Source organism: Oryctolagus cuniculus, chromosome 13 (genome assembly GCF_051225735.1).
Source record: "Oryctolagus cuniculus isolate XC-2025 breed Fujian yellow rabbit chromosome 13, ASM5122573v1, whole genome shotgun sequence".
Lineage (NCBI taxonomy): Eukaryota > Metazoa > Chordata > Mammalia > Lagomorpha > Leporidae > Oryctolagus > Oryctolagus cuniculus.
In genome coordinates, this window is record NC_142879.1 from 101,426,522 (window position 1) to 101,451,396 (window position 24,875).

The 24,875-nt window shown below is 46.4% G+C and overlaps 1 protein-coding gene across 2 annotated transcripts in view; it reads right to left on the reverse strand.

The window, feature by feature from the left end:
• MKX (mohawk homeobox) overlaps positions 1–24,875 on the reverse strand; it is an 81,246-nt gene that overhangs the window by 53,024 nt on the left and 3,347 nt on the right. For both annotated transcript variants that reach the window (XM_008268035.5, XM_051821593.3), the window contains exons 3-5: positions 24,606–24,765; positions 16,882–17,035; positions 15,099–15,437 (exon numbers count right to left, since the gene is read on the reverse strand). In XM_008268035.5, the coding sequence (XP_008266257.1) occupies positions 15,099–15,437; positions 16,882–17,035; positions 24,606–24,765 (653 nt within the window). The remainder of the gene's footprint in view (positions 1–15,098; positions 15,438–16,881; positions 17,036–24,605; positions 24,766–24,875) is intronic.

Below are 24,875 nucleotides of genomic sequence, written 5' to 3' on the forward strand. Positions count from 1 at the left end.
CAAAGCCTCACTTATCACTAGGTGTCATAGTCAAGAACAAAAATAAGCTGTCAGGAACTCCCGCAAGAATCTTCTCTGTTCCACTCTGTACACAGTGAGCCTGTATGTAGCATTCCTTGATACTCGAAATCTATGTGTAACTTTGAATAGCTGCAAACTCTTGCTGAAACAATAGAAACACCTTTTGTGCTGAAATCATTTACTAGAAGCCGCTGGATTAGAGTTTCCCTTTACGGTGGTGCCCAGAGTAAGCTCTGTTTATTTCTCCCTCATAATCCCATGAGAATTACAGCACATAAATTTAAAAGCAGATACACACCGACCTTGAAAATAACAAAGGATACCACGGCCAAATCAGAAAAGTGGAGAAATTCATGAAAGATGAAATGCAGATGGCATCTAGCTGGTAGGGAAATGTCAACAGGGAACCACAACTCAAACCAGGCCAGCGTGGGGCCATTCTCCCCAGCAGGGACGGGAGAACTGGGCCAGTCAGTATCTCAGGGCCAGGGACTCACTGGCCCAGGGAATACCGGAGAATTCAGGTTCAAGAAGAGCCAGGCCACGCCTTTCCTCCCTCCTTCAGTCTGCAGGTTACAAAGCACTCTTTTTTTTTTTTTTTTAATTGTTTTGACAGGCAGAGTGGACAGTGAGAGAGAGAGAGACAGAGAGAAAGGTCTTCCTTTGCCGTTGGTTCACCCTCCAATGGCCGCTGCGGCCGGCGCACCACACTGATCCGATGGCAGGAGCCAGGTACTTCTCCTGGTCTCCCATGGGGTGCAGGGCCCAAGCACTTGGGCCATCCTCCACTGCACTCCCGGGCCACAGCAGAGAGCTGGCCTGGAAGAGGGGCAACCGGGACAGAATCTGGCGCCCCAACCGGGACTAGAACCCGGTGTGCCGGCACCGCAAGGCGGAGGATTAGCCTAGTGAGCCGCGGCGCAGGCCACAAAGCATTCTTTAAACAAGTTAGGGGCCCTTGGGGCCCAGTGCTGTGGCACAGTGGGTTAAACCCTGGCCTGAAGCGCTGGCATCCCATATGGGCGCTGGTTCAAGACTCGGCTGCTCCACTTCTGATCCAGCTCTCTGCTATGGCCTGGGAAAGCAGTGGAAGATGGCCCAAGTCCTTGGGCCCCTGCACCTGCGTGGGCTCCTGGATTCGGATGGGCACAGCTCCGGCCATTGCGGCCAACTGGGGAGTGAACCATCACATGGAAGACCTCTCTCTCTCTCTCTCTCTCCTCTCTCTGTGTAACTCTGACTTTCAAATAAACGAATAAATCTTAAAAAAAAAAATTTTAGGGGTCCTAGCAAAGCTATAAAATAAAAACCCAAGAGCAGAACAGGGGCCCAGGTAACTTCTGTTCTCTACCCAGGCAGACAGGGAAAGGCAGCAATCGGATAAAAACAAGACACACAGACTGAAAGACTGCAGGGGTGGGTATCTGGGGCTCGAGTTGCTGCTTGAGGTGTCTGCACCCCACATTAAAGTGCCTGGTTTAAGTCTCAGCTCCTCTGCTTCCAATCTGGCTTCCTGCTGACCTATACCCAGGGAGGCAGCTGGTGATGGGTCAACACTTGGGTTCCTCTCATTTGTATGTGGGAGACCTGGAAAGAGTGCCTGGCTCCTGGCTTCAGCCTGGCCCAGCCTTGACAGTTGCAGGCATGTGGGGAGTAAACCATGGAAGATCTCCATCTGCCTCTGCCTTGCAAATAAAAATGAAAATAAATACATAGAAATTTAAAAGAAGAGAGACAGGCATTGTGGCACAGCAGGTTAAACCGCCACTTGGGAAGCAGGCATCCCATAGCACAGCGACTGGTTTAAGTCCTGGTTCCTCCGTGTTCTCATCCAGCTCCCTGCTCATGTGTCCTGCGAGGCAGCAGGTGATGCCTGGTCCTCGCCACTCACGTGGGTGACCCTGAGGGAGTTCCTCCATCCTGGCTTTGGCCGGCCCACCCTCAGCTACTGCAGGCATTTGGGGAATGAACCACCAGCGGGAAGAACTCTGTCACTCTGCCAAGGAAGGAAGGAAGGAAGGAAGGAAGGAAGGAAGGAACTAGAACCGACGATTAACAGAACGGATGAGGAAAGGTTGAAGACCAAACCAGTAATCTAGAAGATGAAGTCCATGAAACCATTTGCAACACAGAGGACAGAGGTGAAAAATGAGGAGTGGAAAAAGAGCCAAAAAACCCAGGTCGAGGCCATCTTGACCTTCCAACATTCACAACACTGGCAGGGCCAACCCTGACTTCATTTAAATTCTTGCCCAGCAGAAAAAGATGGAGAACTTTCTAGATCATTCCAGAAGGTCAGCAGAACGCTAATACGGAAATTATGCAAGGAGCAGTATTAGAAAATGAGAGGTAAACCTCACCTGAGAGTTTGGACTTAAAATTGCTAAGTAAAATGTTAGTGAGTGGAATCCAGAAATACAGAGGGAACAAAATTTCCCCAAGAGTTCCAAGGACAGGGAAGCACTAGGACATTTACTTATGTAAGTAACTACACAAACAGATGATGAGCTCAAAACCTGTGGAAGTAGCATCTTACAAACGCGGTAACCTGTTCAGTTAACTGTGTGTCTGGGGAAGATCCCACTCTAAACAATGTAGGAATGGAAAGTGAATCCCTGAACTTGATAAAGTAAGATTCTTCAGGAAACCTTCTGGTAAAATACAACAAAAATCCCCTCTAACGTCCCCTTTCCCTGCCGTGATTCAACATTGTTTTGTAGAACTTGGCCAAGCGGATGTCATCCATGGGAGACAAGGACCGGAAAGAGTGAGCAAAAACCAAAACTCTTTGAAGATGATGAACGTGGGCACTTGGACAATCTAACCAGATAGAAGACAGCTATACAAAATGCAACCGCTGTCGGATGTTATCACTCCCAACTGTTAAGAGTATGGACTGGACAAGAACTCACCCACAGTAGAAATAATAACAACAAAAAATGACCTAATGAGAAATATGCAAGTGTTATGCAAGCTATAAAATGTGTGGATATCATGAAAGATGACCAGAATATATGGAGAAGTGTACTATGTTCCTGAGGCAGAAGACTTGATACACAGACAAAAATATTCCCAAACTATCATATTAATTCAATGCAATCCCAAATTCATTTCCAACAGGATTTTTAAAAAGATTGTTTATTTTGGAACCCAAGAGTTTCAGAGAAAAAGGGAGAGACAAAGAGAGATTGATGCTCCACTGGTTGAACTCCCACAGATGGCTGCAAAGGCCAGGGCTGCACTAGCAGCCAGGAGCTTCTTCCGGGTCTCCCACGCAGGTGGCAGGCAGAACTCTTGGGTCATCTTCTGTCGCTTTTCCAAGGCCATTAGCAGGGAGCTGGATCAGAAATGGTGCAGCTGGGACATGAACCAGTGCTCATGTGAGATCTGGCACTACAAGTAGAGGCTTAACTTACTATGCCCAACACCAGCCCCTCCAACAGGATTTTTAAAAAAATAAAACTTGGGGACCAGCGCTATGGCACAGCGGGTAATGCCACTGCCTACAGTGCCAGCTTCCCATATGGGCACTGGTTCGGGTCCTGGCTCATCTTCCGATCCAGCTCTCTGCTGTGGCCTGGGAAAGCAGTAGAAGTAGAAGATGGCCCAAGTCCTTTGGCCCCTGCACCCACATGGGAGACCCAGAAGAAGCTCCTGACTCCTGGCTTTGGCCTGGCTCAGTACTGGCCATTATGACCATCTGGGGAGTGAACCAGTGGATAGAAGATCCCTCTCCCCCAATCTGTCCCTCTTTCTCTGTAACTCTTTCAAAATAAATAAATAAACCTTTTAAAAAAACCTTTTTGTTGGAAAACATTGAAGTCCAGAAACAGATGTACATGCAAAAGGAATTACTATAGAATAAAGGTAGCATTTCAAGTCAATAAGAAAAATATTCAACAAATTGTGTTAGCACAAGTGACTATCTATTTGGGTAAAAGTCAAAGTCACAGACTCTTACTCCTTACGACTTACAAAAATAAATTGTAAGATTAGAAGTACAGGGGCCAGCTCTGTGTGGTGGGTTAAGCCGAGGCCTGCAGTGCCAGCATCCCATATGGGTGCTGGTTCTAGTCTTGGTAACTCCACTTCCAGTGCAGCTCCCTGCTAATGCACCTGGGAAAGTTGAAGATGGCCCAAGTTCCTGGGCCCCTGCACCCATGTGGGAGACTTGAAGAAGCTCCTGGTTCCTGGCTTTGGCTTGGCCCAGCCTTGGCTGCTGCGGCCATTTGGGGAATGAACCAGTGGATGGAAGATCTCTCTGTCTCTCCTTCTCTCTGCCTTTCAAATAAATAAATATATCTTAAAAAAAAAAAGAAACCTAAAATCAGACTTTTTACAAAAAGAGGTATATAACATAATAACATACAACTGAAAGAAATCGTAGGGAAAATCTAGAGGCATACTTCTGCAATCTTGGTGTGGATCCTCCTCAAAAACACAAATGACAAAGGTGTCACGGACAGGTTGAACCACACGCAATCTCACTTGGCTCCCGAGTCAACTGGCTCCCTGGGCAGGCTCCGCTATCTGCCACCAGTGGGGCTGGCTCAGAATCCCTGTTCTGTTTCTAACACAGATAACGGGATACATGCGAGTCTATGACTTTCTGGAAACTGCGGGTTTCCTTTGCTTCCTAAGCACCTTGGTGTAATCACCAAGCATCCACGGTGTTAAGCAAACTCACAGGTTATCCCCGTGACACACCTCCAGGGTTACAGCCGCCAGAGCCGAGGCCCCGGTTCACAGGGGCCCTTGCCCAACTGCGGGGTTAGGCGGCTGCGGAGGGAGCTCCCGGTTTCTAGGCACTGCTCTCCGCTCTTTCGCCATCACAACTTCCTAATCTTCAAAGCAGTCATTTTATGCCAGGTACGGACGGAGGGGCTGACTGCTGAGAAAAGGGGGGGGGGGGGAGCCAAGTCATTTTTCCAAGCAGGGCTGAAGCGGCAGGAATGTAATTACAGTCAACACGCAGATGAAACCTGCATTGCTTCACCCAAGCCTCGGCCCCAGGGTCTCGCCAGCAGGAATGCAAGCCGAGAGGCAAGGTGAGCTCAAAGAATGCAGACGCAGCAGGGTCGTCCGCGCCTCTGGCTCTCGGCTTCATGTTTTGCAGAGCCTGTGTGTGTGTTAGGGGCTGGGGGTGAGGAATGGTATTCAGGGACTGGTAATATGTCATGCAATCATAAAGTTGAGCTTTTTTTTTATATTTTCCTAATGAGAGGAAAGTTATTGTAACTGTAAACTAAATTTTACTGCTTCAATCATAGTAACCGTGAAAACGGTCCTTTAGCATCTTTTAAGATGGTCGGGAACTGCTATTCCAGATGATTTACGTTTATACTTTTCCAAACACAGCTTAAGGAAAAAAATACATATATACATTTAAAAAATGTTCTAAAAGAGAAAAGCACACAGGTTAGATAAACGGGAGACCTCCTGGGCTAGCGAGTAAATCTGAATCGGAGCCGTATTTCTGGAAAAGTCTACAATCCAGGAACCCAGGAGACACAATAAAAGCTAAAACAAGACCAATTGCACTACCAACAAGGTTGTGAAAAAAAAAACCGCCTTGATGGAGCCGGATAGTTTTAGCAGCCCAGAGGAAAACCGTGCGAGGGAAAAAAGGGAAGTAGCAGCAAGAAGAGACGCGACCGGAGCAGCATGAGGCGTCGGCGGCAAACAAGCCTGCCACGCAACCTTGACCGTGCGTTGCTCAAGCTGCGAGAATCCGCAAGCAGCTTGAGTATCGCAACCACCCGGCCTCGCGCGAGCCTACGACATCACAGCCCAGGCACTTGGCATCCCACAACTTCTGGCCAGGGCTTTCACGCTTAGAAATGGAAGACCCAGTGACATTTAAGGAATTCTCGCTGGTGCCAGCTAGCCATCCTCCTGCCCCGAAACCATGTGACAAACGATCCCGAAAACCGCTCTGCCTTTTTAACGCATCTGCTGTCTAAATCAGCGTCGAAACTGGGACGACAGCCTCCGAATTCTGGCCCCGAGAGAAAGGGTACGTTTGAGTGTCATAATGACAGTCTTGGCAGAACAAGGCATTCCTCCTCGAAGCGTCTCTGCCGCACGGAGCGCTCCATGCGCCATGGCCTGAGTCTGGCTGCCTTGAAGGGACAACCAGTTCTTCAGACACGGGCAACGAAGCGAAAGCTCAAAGGGCAAACCGTTTCTTGGAAATCTCACTCCACGAATGGCTGCCTCTGCCCGCCTATTAGCGTTTTAAAGGGTTTCATTTTCATCTGAGCTCTTTCTTTTTCCATTTTAATTTTATATCACCAAGAGATGCCTCTCCAAAAAAAGTTGTCCTCTTGATTTAAATGAAAATTGATCATTGGTGATGTTTGTCTTATGCATATATACTGTATACCACATGCACCATACTTCAAAAAGTTCATGGAATAGGGGATCAAGAAGTAAGTTTATGTGGGTACAAAATAAGTTGAAATCTATGCACACAAGGGATCTTCAAGATATTCTTTAAAAATGCCCATTATGAAACAACTATGCCCGTATTTCAAAATATGTGCACCAAAATAAGTTTTTCATTGAATTCCATTTTTCCCTGAACTTTAACATTTTTTTTATTTATTTAACCTATTTTAAAGTCAAGAGAGACAGAATTCTCCTATCCAGATGCCCACAACGGCCACGGCTAGCCCAGGCCAAAGCAAAGCCAGGAGCTGGGAACTCAAACGTGGGCAGCGAGGATCAGCTTCTTGAGTTGCTATCTGCTACCTCCCGGAGAGCTCGCGACCAGGGAGCTGGGATCAGAAGGGGAGCCGGGACTCAAACCCAGGCACTTGGAGGCGGGCAATGGGTGTCCCAAGTGCTGTCCTAACTGCTTTGCCAGATGCCTGCCCCTATTTTCACGCAAACTGTTTCAAGTAATCGTGTGTATGTGTGCGTGTGCAGGTGTGTGTTACAGAACCAAATGGAAACACAGTCATTCTGCCAGAATTGAAGTCCGGATCGCTGTATTACAGGCGCTCCCAAGTGTGGTCAGCCCTGTCTGTATCTGCCGATTCTGCAGAACGCAAGGTGCACTTGCGTGCACCACGGCCAGAGTGTTGTCACCGCGGTGCTGCCGTCCATGTCTGCGAGACAGTGAAGTCTCAAGGTCAAGCTTGACTTCTCCAGTGCCTGAGGAAATGCTCCAGTGAGATTCCACTCCCTCCACACCAGGTATGCCGCACGGCGGCGTCCTGCTGGGCTGGGGGAAAGCTCCCGGTGCAGGAGACAGTGTTGGAAGCAGAGGCGTGCTGCTGTTGCTCAAAGCTGAGAAGCGGCGCTCTCTCCCAACCACGCTCCACTGGGGCTCTTGTTATTGTTTCTGACCACTTGGTAGGAACAGCTCCCAAGTCAGTGATACACAAGGCAGCACTGGGGTGCAGCAGGCTAAAGCCCCGGCCTGCAGCGCTGGCATCCCATATGGGCGCCGGCTCAAGCCCCGGCTGCTCCACTTCTGACTCAGCTCCCTGCTAATGGCCTGGGAAAGCAGTAGAAGATGGCCCAAGGCCTTGGGGCCCTGCACCCACGTGGGAGACCCGGAAGAAGCTCCTGGCTCCTGTCTTGGGATTGGCTCAGGTCTGGCCATTGTGGCCATCTGGGGAGTGAAGTAGTGGATGGATGAAAGACCTCTTTCTCTGTTTACCTCTCTCTGTAACTCTGTCTTTCAAATAAATATTTTTTTTAAAAAAAGTGGATTGCTGGATATTTTTTTAAACCCCTGGGTATTCACCTGTTTATTACCGTGAAACTGACAGAAATCAGGCAAGAAAGCTGAGAGGAAGGGGAGGGACATTTCCTTATACAGCTGTCACTTAAACATGCTACCCTTCCTTTAAACACAAAACCCAGGAAAAAAATTCAGATTCCGTAGAAGCAATGGGGCAAAACGGACAAGTGCACTAGAGACCGATTTTGCTTCCTCAAAGCTCACAATTATAAATTATGTCACTTGTATTAGAAAATAAGAACACGAGCCTCTAAAATGTCAAAGGACCCAAACTCCCGACTGGAAAGAAACACATACTTATCCTGAGAACAAATACCGTTCCAACGGGAAGACACATTTTGACACAGAAAAAAAAAAAGACATGTTTCACTTTAGAAACAAAGTGAGGAGACACAACCGGCAAAGAGCTGCACTGAACAAACAGAAAGAGAAGCAATTTCTACGTGCATTCAACAGAGTATCTTGTTATTTTCACAAACTTTCTGACATTCTCCAGCATCGGCGGATCCTATGTGGTCAGGGCGTGTGTAAGAAGTTTACCAATCTCACCAAATTTAGCATCAACGGAGATTACGCACTTCTATTCCTCATACGTAGCAGAATCTTAAAAAGGCCCTTTCACACCAGCTTTGAGCTTGCATGTCTGCAAGGTATTTACAAGGTCCTCGTAAAACGTCTTAGTGGAAATACTGATCCAGTATTTAAATACAGTGACATGGGCGAGCCCTTCCGTGACACCGTCCCAGGACAAGGCTGACAGCTGTAGGAAGTGGTAAAGGCACTGAGCATCAGAAAATCAATCAGGATGAGTGTGCTGATAAATGCTGATGGATTGCTGTTGCCAAAGCAGAAGGCCTCTGCCAAGCCCAGATTTCACGCTGGTGAGCCTGCTGCTAACAGGAAAATACATGGAGGGTACGGGGTCTCTCCCCGCACACGTGGAGGACAGTGAAAAGGGCTGTCTGTGTGGACCTTCCCCTCCTGGGGCATGTGATCCAAAAATCATTCTTAAAAGGCCAAAGCTTTGACTCAGGGTTCTGGTCAACCCTGACTGGGCATGTGGCATGGGTGGATCCACATGTGGTTTGTTTCTCAAGTTTCACCTACAAGGCTATGGACCAGGTAGCCATCAACAACAAACATCATCACTTAGTGAAGCCAAATTTGTAAGAGCTTTATGTGGGGTGCTTTTATGTTTAGTTTAATCTACTATAGTTCTTGTCCTCTGGTGGACTTTCTTTTTCTTTTTTGATTTGTTATTTTTATTATATAATCACTTATGTAATTGTGATATTATTGTTTTAATTTTAATTTTTAATTAGATTTTAAGATTCCGTGTAATTTGCAGATACGAGTCTAAGAACATAATGCTATACCCTTCCGCCCTCCTACTAAGCTTTTCCATTTATTATCCTTGCATCTCCCTGAAAGCTACTCTTCCACTTGAAAATCAGTTTAGTTTCATTTTATACTGTTTATTTTGAATTTCTTAAAGCTCTTACTGTTTCAAGCTTCATTTTGTTTGATTTTTTCCTGTTTTTGTGAATTTTATCTTTCTCTTCCTTTTATAATCTTTTTTTTAATTCAGCACCCTTTTCTTTCTCTTCTTGTGTTCACAGACAGAAATCAACACATACATGTGTGCATTAAAATGTCTCTTATGATTTAAGGACCAGACAGACTGAATCGGCAAAACACTAAGTCATTCATTTAAGAAACACCGAGGGAGCTAACATGGGAAAGACACTGTATTGAGAGCTAGCTGGACTATAAAAATTAAGGTCACACTGCCTCAGGACCTCCAGTAGGTTTAAATTTGCACAAAACCACGAGACTGCGAAAAAGAGGCAGACTGTAGCTACACCTCAGAGGACACCTCGTCCCCAGCCAGGCAGACGGGAAACTAGTGTCGTTACCTATCCTTGGGACACCTCGAAAAAGCCCAAAGCTTTCAGGATTGGTCACGGTCCCCACAAACCTGTGCTAGGCGAAGCTGCCTCCCACTTCCGACTGGTTTGCCAGCCACACTGCCAGAAAGGCTGCAAACCCCAGCACCTGGCGGACCCAACAGCACCAAGGAACATCAACCTGTGCGAGCTGCTGATGGGTATTCCCAATGGGGAGACTTCACGCAACCCAGCCAAGTGAGTCTACAGGGAACACGTAATTTGCAAAAATCAGATTCGCCCGAATTTCAGGGATCGCCCAGGCGAATGGACTGTGCTGTCACCATCAGGGATAAATGTTTAGTAAGAATCCATGACATTCGGAAGAGTGTCGAAGTCTGTACACTCCCGTAGCGTCCCCGCATACATCCAAATGTCAGCATTTCTACTAACAGCATTTAAAGGACCGTCGTTTTGAACTAAGGAATGAGGAAGGTTTCCTTTAAGAAAGGCATCCTCCTTTACTCAGAAGAGTTAGGGGTATGTTTGGGATGGGGGGGTTGCCTACAAGGTTTTAGGTGCACAAGGGCAGAGGAAAAAGGTTGTCAGGGCACATCCCAAAAGCTACGCTTCAGCTCATAAATTAAGGGACAGGAGGACGCTTTTCCATTTTTCAAATGACTACTTAAATTTCTGCTATCCAGGCCGGCGCCGCGGCTCAATAGGCAATCCTCCGCCTGCGGCGCCGGCACCCCCGGGTTCTAGTCCCAGTTGGGGTGCCGGATTCTGTCCCGGTTGCCCCTCTTCCAGGCCAGCTCTCTGCTGTCGCCCGGGAGTGCAGTGGAGGATGGCCCAGGTGCTTGGGCCCTGCACCCGCATGGGAGACCAGGAGAAGCACCTGGCTCCTGGCTTCAGATCAGCGGGGTGCGCTGGCTGCAGCACGCCGGCCGCGGCGGCCATTGGAGGGTGAACCAATGGCAAAAGGAAGACCTTTCTCTCTGTCTCTCTCTCTCACTATCCACTCTGCCTGTCAAAAAAAAAAAAAAAAAATTCTGCTATCCGGAAATTTATCTGATGTGAAATATTCTCACTCCCAAATGGAGTCTGAAAGGTGAGGGACAGACAAGAAACTGGAGACCCTGTGAGAGCATCCTTACAGTGAATGGCACTTGCTGGCCTGGCCACCCAGGGTTTTACTGTTCTCTCCTGGAGTCTATCACCAGTCACCCGCATGCCTGGAAAAGAATGGGACAGTGCAGAGAGAGAACTAAAACGCGCGAAAAGTGCTCAGAGCAGACGTACTGATCAACCACAGCCTAAAGAGAAAGTCAGCGTGTCCACAGCTCATGTGCACACAGCCGCCTCTCCCATCTGCCTCGAGGCTTTTTGGAACAATGAGCAGCCTGGCAGGGTGCAGGGGACTCCCAGTGGATGAGCGCCTGGAGTTCGCTCTTCCCAGGCTCACTCATTTCCTCTAAGTGTGCCTTTAAGTCCCATCTGAACGGCCGGTCTACTGAACACCTGAGCATACCTGCATTTTATTACCAATAGCAGCTTAAACCGGAAAAGCACACCGTTAGGCAGGAAGATAGAGAAACAAGAGCCAGTACCCAGGATGGTCATCCTGTGCCCAGGAGAAAGCTTTGGAAGGGGCAGCTGGCGTGGTCATCCCCCCAAACTCCCTTTTCCTTGGGGGTACGCAGCTGCATCAGAGGGGACGCTCACCAGGGTAATTCACAGCGACACCAAAGACAGTCCTGTCTACTGAGATGGTTTGGCTATGCCAGATGCGTGATTTCAGGCACACTCAAGCCCTTGGGAGCGGATTCAACTGATAAATTATAGCCCAACAGAGCGGTGGGCCTCGGAGAGTAACAACTACTCGAACGATCCAGCATTTGTGAACTGTGAAAAGTAGAAATGCCGTGGAAATGGTGTTGTAGCACTGTGGATTAAGTCGCTGACTAAGACACCAACATCCTGTCGAGTGCTGGTTTGAGGCCCAGCTGCCCAGCTTCAGATCCAACTCCCTGCTAATGTGCCTGGGAAAGCAGTGGATGATGGCCCAAGGGCATGGAACCCTACCTCCCACGTGGGAGGCCGGGGTGGAGTTCTGGGCTTCCCCTGTGCAGCCCAGAGAGGACTGGCTGTGAGAGGGGACACTGATGATCCCAGGTGGAAAACATGAACACTGATCCCAGAGAACGGAAGTAGACACTGTGGCCAGAGCCCTTATTCTGACACCGGGAGGGAAGACACACCTGTCACGTGAGTTCAAGTTCAAGCAACTCAAAATCACCATCATTCACCTGTCATTCAACAGAGGCGACACTGAGTGACTGCATTTCCTTGAGTGTGACTTAACTGTCACTACAACCAATGACCTTAATAAATCAGATGAAGTATAATACCCTAACTATTGCTGTCAGAAAATGTTTCAACCAATCCTTATTGAAAATCTATTACACCCCAGGCTCCATATACCAACTTGCACTTGGCTTTTTGATTCCATATCTTCATGGGGTGGATAAATGGATACGATTTCTTAGCAAAGACAAAGAAGTACATTCTTGGAGAAAGAAAAATAGAATCTGAACATTAAAAATCTTTGTGCTGGTGTAGCATTGGGCTGGGTTGGAAGGGGGGTGGTGTTGATAGTTGACTTAGAAAATTTCTATTTAGGTGAAGAAAGAAAGATGTAACCAGATGGAATTGAAGGAATTCAGAATATGCCTTTTTGCCCAAAAAAAACCCACAGCAGTCGCTCAGAAAGTGTTTCTTGCAGTCTCCTATTCCACTGTTTATCCACGCATAGCAACCCAGCTACAAGCGCAGAGCTGCTGTCACTTGGGTCCTATGGAAGACAGCCATGGATCATTTTCATCTCAGACTCTGCAGGATCAGGCTTGGGCCAGTAATCCTTAATTCTCCACCCATAAAGCACAAAACATGTAGTCTATTCTTTTTAAGTATACACACATGCATGAAACCCAGAAGTTTATACATGTATAGGTTGTTTTCTCACTGCTTGCATAACTAAAAAAAAAAAAAAAGGGCTTATAGTTAAAAATAGAACTTGGCAAATGAAGAGTCCATAATACGGACCAAGTGCATTTGGAACACTTTAATAAGAAGAAACGGCCAAAATATTTCACTTTGGAAAGCGAGCACTGTCCAGGCACGCCATTCCTTCGGACCTCATAGTCTGCCACCTTCGGCTAGGCCAGCATACGTTTTCAGAGGGCCTTGTTTCCCGGGCACCATCAGTATGTGAGAAAAAGTGATTTCTGAACAACAGATTACCAATCCCCAGTTACCCCACCGATTAAAATTAATTTCCTTTTTACCAAGACTCCTGATTTTCCCGATGCATACCTGCATTGCTATAATATATAATATTATATATATATAATATTCAGTGTCTCACAATTCTGAACTGCTTTTCTCTTAATACTACATTCTGAACACTTCTCATGTCGTCCCATATTCCCAGCGTCCATATTTTACACAATATTTCTGACTTTCATGCTGTCTCCCTTTGGTCTGGGATTAGGACAACATTTACACTTTGAAAACCTGAGACACTCTCCATATTTTCTTATGCTCAAGGAAAAATGTATGAAACATGGGAATTAATTATTTGTTCAAAGTTTGGGGGGAAAACTCACAGTGGAACTACAAAGCCACATGTTTTGGGTAGCAGATTTACTAAAAACTGGAATTGTTCCTGAAGAACTGACCTTTTAAAATGTTCTTGTTTATGAATTTATAATTTAATTTCTGTGGAAAAGACCAATTCAACCCATATACTGAAATGCATCATGACCTAGCAACTCTTTATGTATTGCATATGTTCAAACAATTGTGCACAGTACTTTTTCATAATTTTTTGAAAATCTCTTTTATTTAACAACTGTACTAGGTGCTATGTCTGCTTTGTTACTTCCAACTTTGTGCTAATTTTTGCTTGTTCATTTTATTGCTTTCAACGAGTCAACTTTTGATTGATTTCTGGCTTCCCACTTTACCTTCCTATGTGTCATTTTTAAATTTTTCAGTTATCTACTTTTGAACAACTTGATATATTTTCCTTTCTTGAAAAATAAGTATTCTTAAAGCTCCAAATTATCTCCAACTTCTCTGGTCACATTAGGTAGCTAGCAACATGTAGGTCCCTCATTTTCATCATTGGTTAAATAAACTTGGGCTTTGTCCTAGACCAAATTATCACTTAGATTACTTCTGTAGTTCCGAGCGCTTGGAATTGTTTTGTTGGAGATGTAAACAGAAAATGTTTTAATCTGAATCCTTACAGATAATATGTCTCGTACAAATCTGTAAACACCTGAATATCAGATTTCTGGCTGGATAGTCTCAAGGGGTGTATTAACAGACCAAGTTTAGATGCCTTTATAAAGCCTATTGCTAACAGGGTCAAGGTCCTCTGGATTACAATGACTGCACACTGTAACATTTGTGTGGTGTGTATCAGAGGACCTACGGTATCAGACTGCAGTAAACGGTGATGGTGGGTGGAGCCACAGCAGGGACAGCGGTCTCCAGTAGCGACACTCTTGTGTGTCATGTGCAGGCTCAGGTGCACAGTGGGTTAGGAGAACCATGCCTACTCCATGTTCCTGGGCTGGGTTTCCTTATCTGTGACATTTTTCTGAAATTGCTTCCAGCTCTTCGTTCCAAATCTCACTTGTTGGCATTCTCGGGCCCAGATTCTGTCTACACCAGATGGGGGTCAGGTGCACCCCCTTTCTTACAGGGCAATCTGTGGCAACACCTTCAGAGCAGTTCTCTCTGGAAGCTGAACTCCAGGACAGACAAGTTCTACTACACGTCCTGTGACTACACCTGAAAGCGGGGGACAGGTACAATGGAGTCAGTATTTCGGGAATGCAAGCAAACATTTCCAAGCTATTGATCAGCTTGCTTGTGCTTTCCAGGAATGAGAGTGACATTTCCAAAGGAACTGAAGCCAGACCTGCCCTTTCCCTTCACAACAGCTTGGCCCTCGGGTTAATTTGTGTTCATTTCCCATCGCTATTAGCAATCAGAGCAGTTCAGAGGAAAGACGGAATTCGAAGTATTTGCCCGACTGGCTACCACACAGCAGGTTCCTTCCTCACAAGTTATTCAGAAAGGCCAAGACAGGAAACTTCGTCATGATTCATGTAAAAAGCATCACTGGCAATGAAAATTCTTGCCCTTATTATTAAAACTGAAAATTTCTTAGCACCTGCACGACCAACATCTCCTCCCAAATCCCTCAAATGACGGCTACCAGAACGAAAGCTTGAGGCTGACTTATGAGCAAGACACGCACCATCTCATGTCTTTGTACCGCGTCGCCATCTAGCCCTCTGCTGAGGGTTTAGTTCAGGCTTAAACGAGGTCTCGCGTAAGGACAGCCGGACGCGCCCACTCACCTGTACGGTAGACAAAGTTGCCCTCTGCTTCTGACGATGACGATGGAGACACCAGCTCTTCCTCAAATTCGTTGGAGCTAAAAGATCCTGAGTGGTTCCTCTGCCTTGTTTTCCCCACCCTGGTGGTGTTCGTGGCCATAACGTGTCTCAAAGAGTCGTTAAGGTAGCGGTTCAACAAGCTGCTCTTGTATTTCGGGGGTGACACGTAGTCCTCGCTGGCCCCCGACTCTGGCCTCACCCCAGCTTTTACGGCTGAGCTCTCGCTTTTGGTCGCAGTGTGATGAACTGGAGCGGGATACACCCCTTCGTTCATGTGGTCTCTGGGAGGATTTTCCCCATCTAAGGAGAAAAAGATCATCAGGTAGTCCTCTTCCTACTCACTTTCCCCTCAACTGCCTTACTGGTCTATTTAACCAGTAAAAATACACGGGAACCACATATAAAGTGTATAACATTATCTTTGATATTCAAGAATAACTTTTAGGCCAAAGAGTTCAGGAATGGGGTGCAGCAAGGTAAGCCATCGCCTGCACCCCATATGGGCACTGGTTCCAGTCCCAGCTGCTCCACTTCCGATCCAGCTTCCTGCTAATGCGCCTGGGAAAACAGTGGAAGATGGCCTGAGTCTTGGGCCCCTGCCACCCATGTGGGAGACTCAAATGGAGCTCTAGGCTCCTGGCTTTGGGCTGGCCCAACCCTGACCACTGCAGTCATCTGGGGAGTGAACCAGTGGATGGAAAATCTCTCTCTCTTTCTCTATAACCATGACTTTCAAATAAATTAATAAATCTTTAAAAAAAAACCAAAGCAGGAATGCATTTAATGTTAATGAATTTCACAGAAAACCTTATTCCCATACAGAATAAATCAATAAACAAGAGGGACCAGTCAATATCCTGTACTGTTAAAATGGCATCAGCTCAAGCAGGAAAACAGGGGCTGTTACAGCGCTGTTTTATCTTGTGGGGTTCACCTTTTTTATTTTTTTTATTTATTTTTTATTTTTATTTTTTTTGACAGGCAGAGTGGACAGTGAGAGAGAGAGACAGAGAGAAAGGTCTTCCTTTGCCGTTGGTTCACCCTCCAATGGCCGCCGCGGCCGGCGCGCTGCGCTGATCCGATGGCAGGAGCCAGGAGCCAGGTGCTTTTCCTGGTCTCCCATGGGGTGCAGGGCCCAAGCACCTGGGCCATCCTCCACTGCACTCCCTGGCCACAGCAGAGGGCTGGCCTGGAAGAGGGGCAACCGGGACAGAATCCGGCGCCCCGACCGGGACTAGAAACCGGTGTGCCAGCGCCGCTAGGCGGAGGATTAGCCTAGTGAGCTGCGGCGCCGGCCCATTTTTATTTTTATTTTTTATTTTTTTTGACAGGCAGAGTGGACAGTGAGAGAGAGAGACAGAGAGAAAGGTCCTCCCCCGCCGTTGGTTCACCCTCCAATGGCCGCCGCAGCCAGCGCGCTGCGGCCGGTGCACTGCGCTGATCCGATGGCAGGAGCCAGGTGCTTCTCCTGGTCTCCCATGGGGTGCAGGGCCCAAGCACTTGGGCCATCCTCCACTGCACTCCCAGGCCACAGCAGAGAGCTGGCCTGGAAGAGGGGCAACCGGGACAGAATCCAGCGCCCCGACCGGGACTAGAACCCGGTGTGCCGGCGCCGCCAGGCGGAGGATTAGCCTAGTGAGCTGCGGCGCCGGCTTTGTGGGGTTCACCTTTAAAAATAGCGACTAAGATAGAGAAGGAATTGCAGAGGCAAAGCAAAGAAAGTGCAATGAAAAGAGGAACCAACCTTCGGAACACGAGTCATCGCTGCTCACGCTGAGCCGCTCGGCGTTCCCTTGCACGTACTTGTTGTACAGCTTTATTCTTAAGGCCCAGCTCAGATCCGGCTGCCGAACAGTGTTCTTAAGCCGACGTCTTGCGTTTGCAAACCAATTTGACACCTACAACGGTATTGCGTTTCGATGACCAACACAGAAGAACGTGCCCGATCATCTAGTGGGGACTGGGGAAGGAACTAAGGCTCTGCCAGCATCCCGATGAATAAGAGGACTGCACACTCCCTCCCGTTCATCCACTCACTCAGCAAACACGCCTAGGGGACGCCACAGAGGTTGGCGCTCTCTGGATTCAGGGAATAAGAAAAAGGAAGAGGTCTTGCCATCCAAAGTGGTGTCACCACTTCTGACACCAGCATCCCATATAAGCACCAGGGAAAGTCCAGCCTGCTCCACTTCTGATCCGGCTCCCTCCTAATGCACCTGGGAAGGCAGCAGAAGATGGTCCAGGTGCTTGGGCCCCTGCCACCCAAATGGGAGACCCCACGGAGTTCCTGGTCTTTGGGGAATGAACCAGCAGCATGAAGGGCTCTCTTTCTTTCTGTCTCGCTCTCTCTCTTTGTGTCATTCTGCCTTTCAAATAATGCATTTTTTTAAGCAAGACAATAGCCAACACAACAAAGAATACGATGACAGGCAATGCAAAGGGAACAGGGGTGACTCTGACACGTGACTGGACGCTTCTTGAGGAACCTAAGCCTGTCTTGGAGAAAGGCCAGGCTATGTCAGGCAGGCAGAATGGGCAGGAAGTGGAGCCCAAGGAAGAGGACTCTGAGAGGTAGGCAGAGGGGGAAAATGCAGACGAACACCCTGCTTTAAGCTGAAAGTAAAGCGTCTCCCAAGCACACGGGTGAAGGACAAGAAAGAACACTCCAAAACAAAGAAATGCAATTTCCGATCTCGTTTTTAAGGTGCCACTGTTTTCCAGAGGCTAAAATGATACCTGAGGTTTCCTCTAAAATACCAAGCTCTCATCACTACGTGGGTTTTTCTTTTTGTAAAAAAACACAACCTGAAACAGCAATATTTGCTTTCATAAAAATGAAACAGGGGAGGAGAATGAAGTCTTTCTGCCAATTGCTTCCAGAACATGACCTTGTATTACTATAATGGTTTGTGCGGCAATGTTTGCCCTGGACGTTTCCCTTCTTTCTTTGTTTTAAGAGTCTACTATAAATATGCAATTTTCACACATTGCTCAAGCCCTAATTATTGGATGGAACTGTGGTGAATTCTACTCTAAATACAAAATTACATTTCCCCCTTCTTGTTCCCATGAGTAAGACATGGTGATTTTCCCACATCTATTCAATATACTCAGTACTACCTCCTTGGTGCCTTAACCACTGGTAACCATCTTTCCAAGTTCAGGTCCAATGGTGCAACATCATGCCTGGGCAGGTCTCACTTCACAGCTTCAGTCTGTCCCATCCTCTATACACAGACAACTTCTGGCACTATTCACTAACACCTAATACACTAACTAATACACTAACACACTAATACACTCTGGCCATGGCGCTAAGTGCTAGGAACAGGTAACGTTGGGGTAATGTTGGTCTCGTACGCTCTGGAAGAACCAGCCGTGAAGAATTAGACACAATTAACTGGGATGCGTGGGTTAACACCACAGTGAGCGCTTGCCATGGAAGCACCTCTTTTCTTTCTCCCATTTCTCAAACCTCCCTCCTTCCCATTCTCCAATTCACTGCCAAAATTTTCATCCAACTCTTCACTACTCCGAGCTGGGAATTCTAGAACATTCTTCTTTCTAAATTTCCTGTCTCCCATTCTCTTTTTTCCTCTTCAATGGATCTTAACCAGCCATCATCAAATTCCAATGTTGATGCGCCCTTCTGATTGAATCTAGTTTCCTGTTCTGAATTCGCCAAAGACATGCTGTGCGAACTCAGTAAGCCATTCAGCCTTCCCCTATCTCAATCCCTTCATCTACTATAAAATGCATTCAATGATCCTTGCCAGCTCTAAAGACAAAGTTCTGTGAATGCAGCCCAAGCTCTCCTGGGACAGAGTCAATTTCCCCTGTAGTGGGTCTGGATCTCCCCTCTGCCCTCCACCACTGCTCTCTCTAGTTTCTGTCTCTTCCTGGCTCCTCTCCCGCCCACAGGACAGCCGCCTCAACTTCCCCCTCACTCACACTGATTAGACTCCAACGCCAAATCGTTTGTTATATCAGCAGCACAGAAGTCAGACTAACCTTAAATCTTAGCACAACCTGGCAGAGTACTCACATAGTGTAAAATGCAAGTCTTAAGATGAAATTCGTTCTACAAGGAAAACGCAAGGGGCTGCTGCTGCTGCTGCTGCTTTTTTTGGACATTGACTGAAACGCATTTCTTGAGTCTTAGCCCCAGAGATTTTTTTTTTTTTTTTAACAAGCACCCATCATCTGTGATGTGTATTCTTTGCTTTGCTTTGCTTGCTTTCTTTTCTAGATTTACTTATTTACTTGAAAGTCAGAGTTACAGAGAGATCTTCCATCCATTGGCTCACTCCCCAGATGGCCACAACAGAGAGGGCTGGGCCAGGCCAAAGCCAAGAGCTTCATTTGGGTCTCCCACTTAGGTGGCGGCAGCCCAAGCACTTGGGCCATCTTCCAGTGCTTTTCCCAGGCCATTAGCAGGGAGCTGGATCGGAGGTGGAGCAGCCAGGACTCAAACCGGCACCCACATGGGATGCTGGCTTTGCAAGCATGAGCTTTACTTGCTACACCACAATGCCAGCCCCCTGGCAGACTTCTAATCTACAAAAATTAACACGCTGTAATTACAACATACAACATGGAGTTTGTAAATGTCATGGGGATTGGCTAGTTCTTCACATATGGGGGTCTTACGCTTTTTTTCCTTTTTGATACACTCATGCATAGTGCTAACCATATTACAATCATTACACATGAGACTTTCCAGAAGGCCTTGCCACTAACATAACTGTTTCTCAACTGATTGCATAAGTTTGATTGGTGCCCATTCTGCTAATATATTTACTCCCCCAGAACTTCACAGTCCAGCCTGGCCACTGGATGCAGTCTGACTTGTTTAATACCTATTTGCAGTAAGGCCCACAAGCAGCAAACAGCAAGCAAACAAATCGGCATAAGTTCTGTTTTGCAAATTTTTCCTGACGACTTAAGGCAAATTCCCTGTTCCACTGAAGGTAAAAATACCAGTTCAAATTTCCTACATTTTACATACTACAGATTCCTTCAAGTTGTCCGTTGTATTCTCTTTAAATTGTGTTCTACATGAACTAGGCCAAGGGTAGGTTCTGGAACAATATCTGAATGTCAAACTCGGTGCTTTTAAAAACCCTGTATTTTATAGTGAAAGTTGAGAGAGCCAAAATAGCTAGGAGTTGGAAGAGAAAACATAGCAATTTCCATCCTACTCTAACAGAGGTGTTTACGTTTAGTGTATTGACAGAGCAATCATTACAGAGAAGCCAAAGGAATTTAATTGGCCTCTGTCCATCACCGAATGTACTGAATTAACAAATTTATTCTGAGTTATTAAACGGCGATACTGGGTCCCTCAGTTCCACACTGTGTAGTGTTAACACTAGGGATAATGTGTAAGAACCAGTCTGAGGTCTTGTTGGCTCCTGCATAGTTGGTATGAGCCTTGTAGTAGACAACGACAATACATGTCTGCAGAAAAGTTAAACACCAAGCAAAAACACAGCTATGTCAATAGAGGGGGTGCCATCTTGCAACACAGCAATTTTAACCAAATGGTAAGTGGATCCATCACAGGAAATTGAAACTTTTGTTTTAAGAGGAGGAAGTACTAAGATACAATTATTACTACTCGGTAAGTTCCACTTCCTACAAAATACAAAACCCTAGTCACTTATCACTTATTTACTCATTGTTCCACAGTGAAGTGTATATATTTTGAGAGTACACAGTAAATTTTTATAATGTTTGAACACTGCTCAGTCACAGGGACCAAGGACAGTGGAATATTTTGATGGGTCAAAGTCAAAGAACACACACACACACACACACACACAGACAAGCAATCATCTCCCTGTTAATGTCATAAAAATGCTTAAGAAATAAGATGCCAGATTAATAGTGCGAATGGCATCAAACACAGCTATAGTAAATTATGAGAAGCTAACAAGCCCAGCGAGTAGAAATACATGAAAGTTGCATAAATAGTTCTTCCCGCTTCATTTTTCAAGGATGAAGAAATGTATGTGCCATGAATGGCCTCAGATCTATTTATTGGAATATTTGGTCTTCCAGAATATTTCTCCACTAAGATTTCAGCTTTTTATTTCTAGGCTGCAACAGAGATTGCTGACCAATCCTTATACCTTTCCTTATTGAGAGTGGAAAAATAAAGTGAAATTATTCTGAATGAAAAGTCTGGCACACAAACCAAACAAAAAGTGCAACTTTTTAAGTTTTTAAGTGCAACTGCAATAGAAATTCTCAAAGCATAAGGTTTTGGGAGCTTAAGGAACACAAGTTATGCTGACAGCTTGTTAATTAGGTAAGAAAAGGAGACTGGAGATGCTGCAGTAAACAAGAAATACCCATTTGAATAGAAACAAGGGAGACGCTCCATCTTTGTCTATAGACATAAATGCACCTATGCTTGTCTGCAGAACATCTTATGGATTCAAATGGTGGGCTGCCCTCTGCAAGCTCCCTTCAGTGGGACAGAGTTTAAAACTAGACTACCTTAACTCAACTTTCAAGACTGTCTTTAGTTGTCACAAAGGTGCCTCAGAACGTCCTAAGGTGATTGCAGTCTTATGAAAAGCACCATGCTTGGGTGGTACAGCATACAAAGGAGAGAGAGTCATGGTCACTCTTCCCAAGGAAGGAGCCGGACTCCACAGGGAACATTTACTCACCGGGAGAATATGACTCATTACATAAGGGTCTAATTTGCAGGGATCAAAAGCTGTATTCAGATCATAGCTTTATGTTTTTTCCCTAAAAGCATAAAGTATTTATGTAATCTATGTAGAACTCCACAGAGTCAGAATTTAATCTGAATGTGTAATTTATGTCTGACTTATACACATCCCCATGTATGTACTTATTTGTATTTATATATTTGTATGTAGTGTTTACAAATTTGTGCATATATTTACATACATTATGTGTGTGTGTGTGTGTCTTCTTATTACATAGACATCTCACTGTGCCTAACTGAAAACAATTGGACCTGCGGTGAACTTTTGGCACGGTGTTTAAGACTCCTGCATCCCACTTCAGAGTGCCTGGGTTCGAGTCCCAGCACTGCTTCTGATCCAGTTTCCTGTTACTGCACAACCTGGGAGACAGCAGGTGCTGGCTCAAGAAGTTGGGTTCCTGCCCACCATGTGGGAGACCCAAATGGAGTTCCTGGCTCCTGGCTTTGGCCTGGCCCAGCCTGGCTATTGTGGGCACCTGGGAAGTAAATCAGTGGGTGGAAAATCTGTCTCTATCTCTCTGCCTTTCAGATAAATGAAAATAAATAAAAACTAAAAGAACTGGGTTATGTATAGGGTCACTGTAAATTTTATTATTTAGATTTTTTTCACTTAGCTTTTTAAAGTTCCATAATTCCACTTCATTTATGGTAAAATTGAAAATCATCAGATGAGAGATCTTCAAAAATTTCATGGAAAATGCACATTCGGAAAAAACTTTGTCAAAAGCCTTTTTTTTTAACCAAAATTTACTTATCTTTTACATTTTCCACAAATTTACCAAGTGTCTTGGACAGCTGTAACTTATTATAAACAGTTTAGTCAATCTAAAAATCACATAGTTTGTGCATTTTTATTTTCTGGTGAGTAATGTAAGAAAAAGAAAGAGGTTTTGAATGAAAATTTCATATAAATTAGAAACACTGTCTTTCCAAGATCTAAATGCAAAAAGATTTATGATTTGCATTTGAAATATCATTACAGACACTTTGGTTTTATATTAAAATTGCAACTACTTGTACTTCAGCTCAACAAAACAGCTGCATAAGAAAACTTAAAGGTCTCTCCTAATGACTTTTCCTAACTAAAAATGTTCTAAAATATGTAATAAATATTTTTTGCAGTGGCACGCATTCAGTATGGAGCTATACAATCAGCTCAAACAATCTGCTTTATTGCTGACACCACTGTGAAATACTCCAATAGCTACAAAGATTCATGGATTTCAAAAGAAATAGCCTACCTGTTTAAATTGAAATCTGAGCATACACATGTATTTTCCTAAGTCAAGTTTTTCTGACTCGAATAATCCATTTAGAAACTACTTCTATAAATCACCGCAAAATTCACAGTTTTATGTCAGACAGATATCATGCCAAGAACACTAAATAGTCCCCTCCAGTGCTGGGGCAAATTACTAATAATACAACCTCCGGAAACATGTTTTTCTCTACAACCGTATTCTGAGAATCAGGGGACAAATACGTCTCAGAGTTCTGATAAGTCTGACTACAAGTTAGTCTTCATTCTTTGTCCAACTTCTGAGCAGTTCCTAAAGGGCTATGTAAAATACTTTGGAAAATTTCAATCAAGATTCGGGGTGTGTGTGTGTGTGCATGTGTGTGTGTGTGTTTCCCCTTGCTGTAGATTTACCACGATGGTAGCAAATCATTCACAAAAGCAGCCAGGTAGTGTTACCGCAACGCATTAAGCATCTCAACTCACCCAGATTCTCCCCTGCCTCCCTTTCAGAATCAACGCGCTGTGTGTGTAGATACCCAAGCTCACACCACCTTATTTTTGCAGCAGACACAGCGCCGGCTCTGGAGTGAGCAGCTTCCCGGGCCTACCTCTGCTTCTCCCGGCCTTGGGTGCTTCCTCCCCGCCATGTTGGTACCCAGTGCTGCACATCACCGAGTTTGGGTGAACAGCCAATAAGATGTGTGGGAAAGCGAACCCCACGTGCAGCAAGCAGCCTTGCTCATCAGAGAATAAACACAGGGCAGGGCTAGTTCCCTACGCCCGCCCATCTGAAGCTGCCTCCTCTCCCTAAGCCATGCCAATTTTAAAAAGGACCATCGAAAAAGTGCTGTGGGTTCCAGCTAATGTCACGATGCTTCCTGTCTATTAAAAAAAAAAAAAAAAAGAGGCGTGAGGGACCCACAAGCCACTTCTTGCCTTTGCATCCACGTCCCTGCCTCTGTCTGCGATGTCGTTTTCAAAGTAATCCTGCGCTTAAAAGCTTTGCTACCAGGCCCTGACACCGGCCACCAGGGCGGCCGCGTGGCTCTTAAAAGCGGGATCCAGGGCCCGCAGCCCCAGCATCCCTGACTTACCGCATCACAAACTCCGAGGTGCGACCCAGGAATGCGTGTCTTAACCTTGGGGAACGCTCTAGTCTTACAAACCCCTGCGCAACTTGGCAAGTGACTGCTCCCTTCCCCGGCTCAAGGGCACATCCCGTCGGACCACCCACACCAGCACCGCACCCTCAGACGCGCGACACCCAGAAAACTCCGTGCGGGAAGCACTCCGCTGAAGCACCTGCGTTGCGCCGGGGACGTCTCGGCCGCAGGAGCGCGCGCGGGAACGCCCCATTCTAGTCCCAGGGAGGAGCTGCCATGTGGGGACCCGCGCGAACCGCACCCCGCGCGCAGGCTTGTCCGGCCCCCGGGGCCCGGCGACGGCTCGAAGGGGCGTGGCGGGGGGGTGCTCCATTCCTTACCTGCACCAGTGTCATCTGAGAACCGAGGGCCAGGAGAATCTTCTCGGTCTTGGTGGGGTACGGGTTGTCGCGGTGCTTGTAAAGCCACTGCTTCAGGGGCCGCGCCATGTCTTGCAGGGCTTGCCGCTTGTGTCTCACCTTCCCGCCATTCTGCCGGGACCTGGGGGGTGGGGGTGGGAGTGGGGGAGGGAAAGAAGGGGTCCAGGTGAGCGGCGCCGGCAGGGGGCGGCGGGTCCAGCCCCTCCAAGCCGCCGGGCTTCCCTAGGCGGG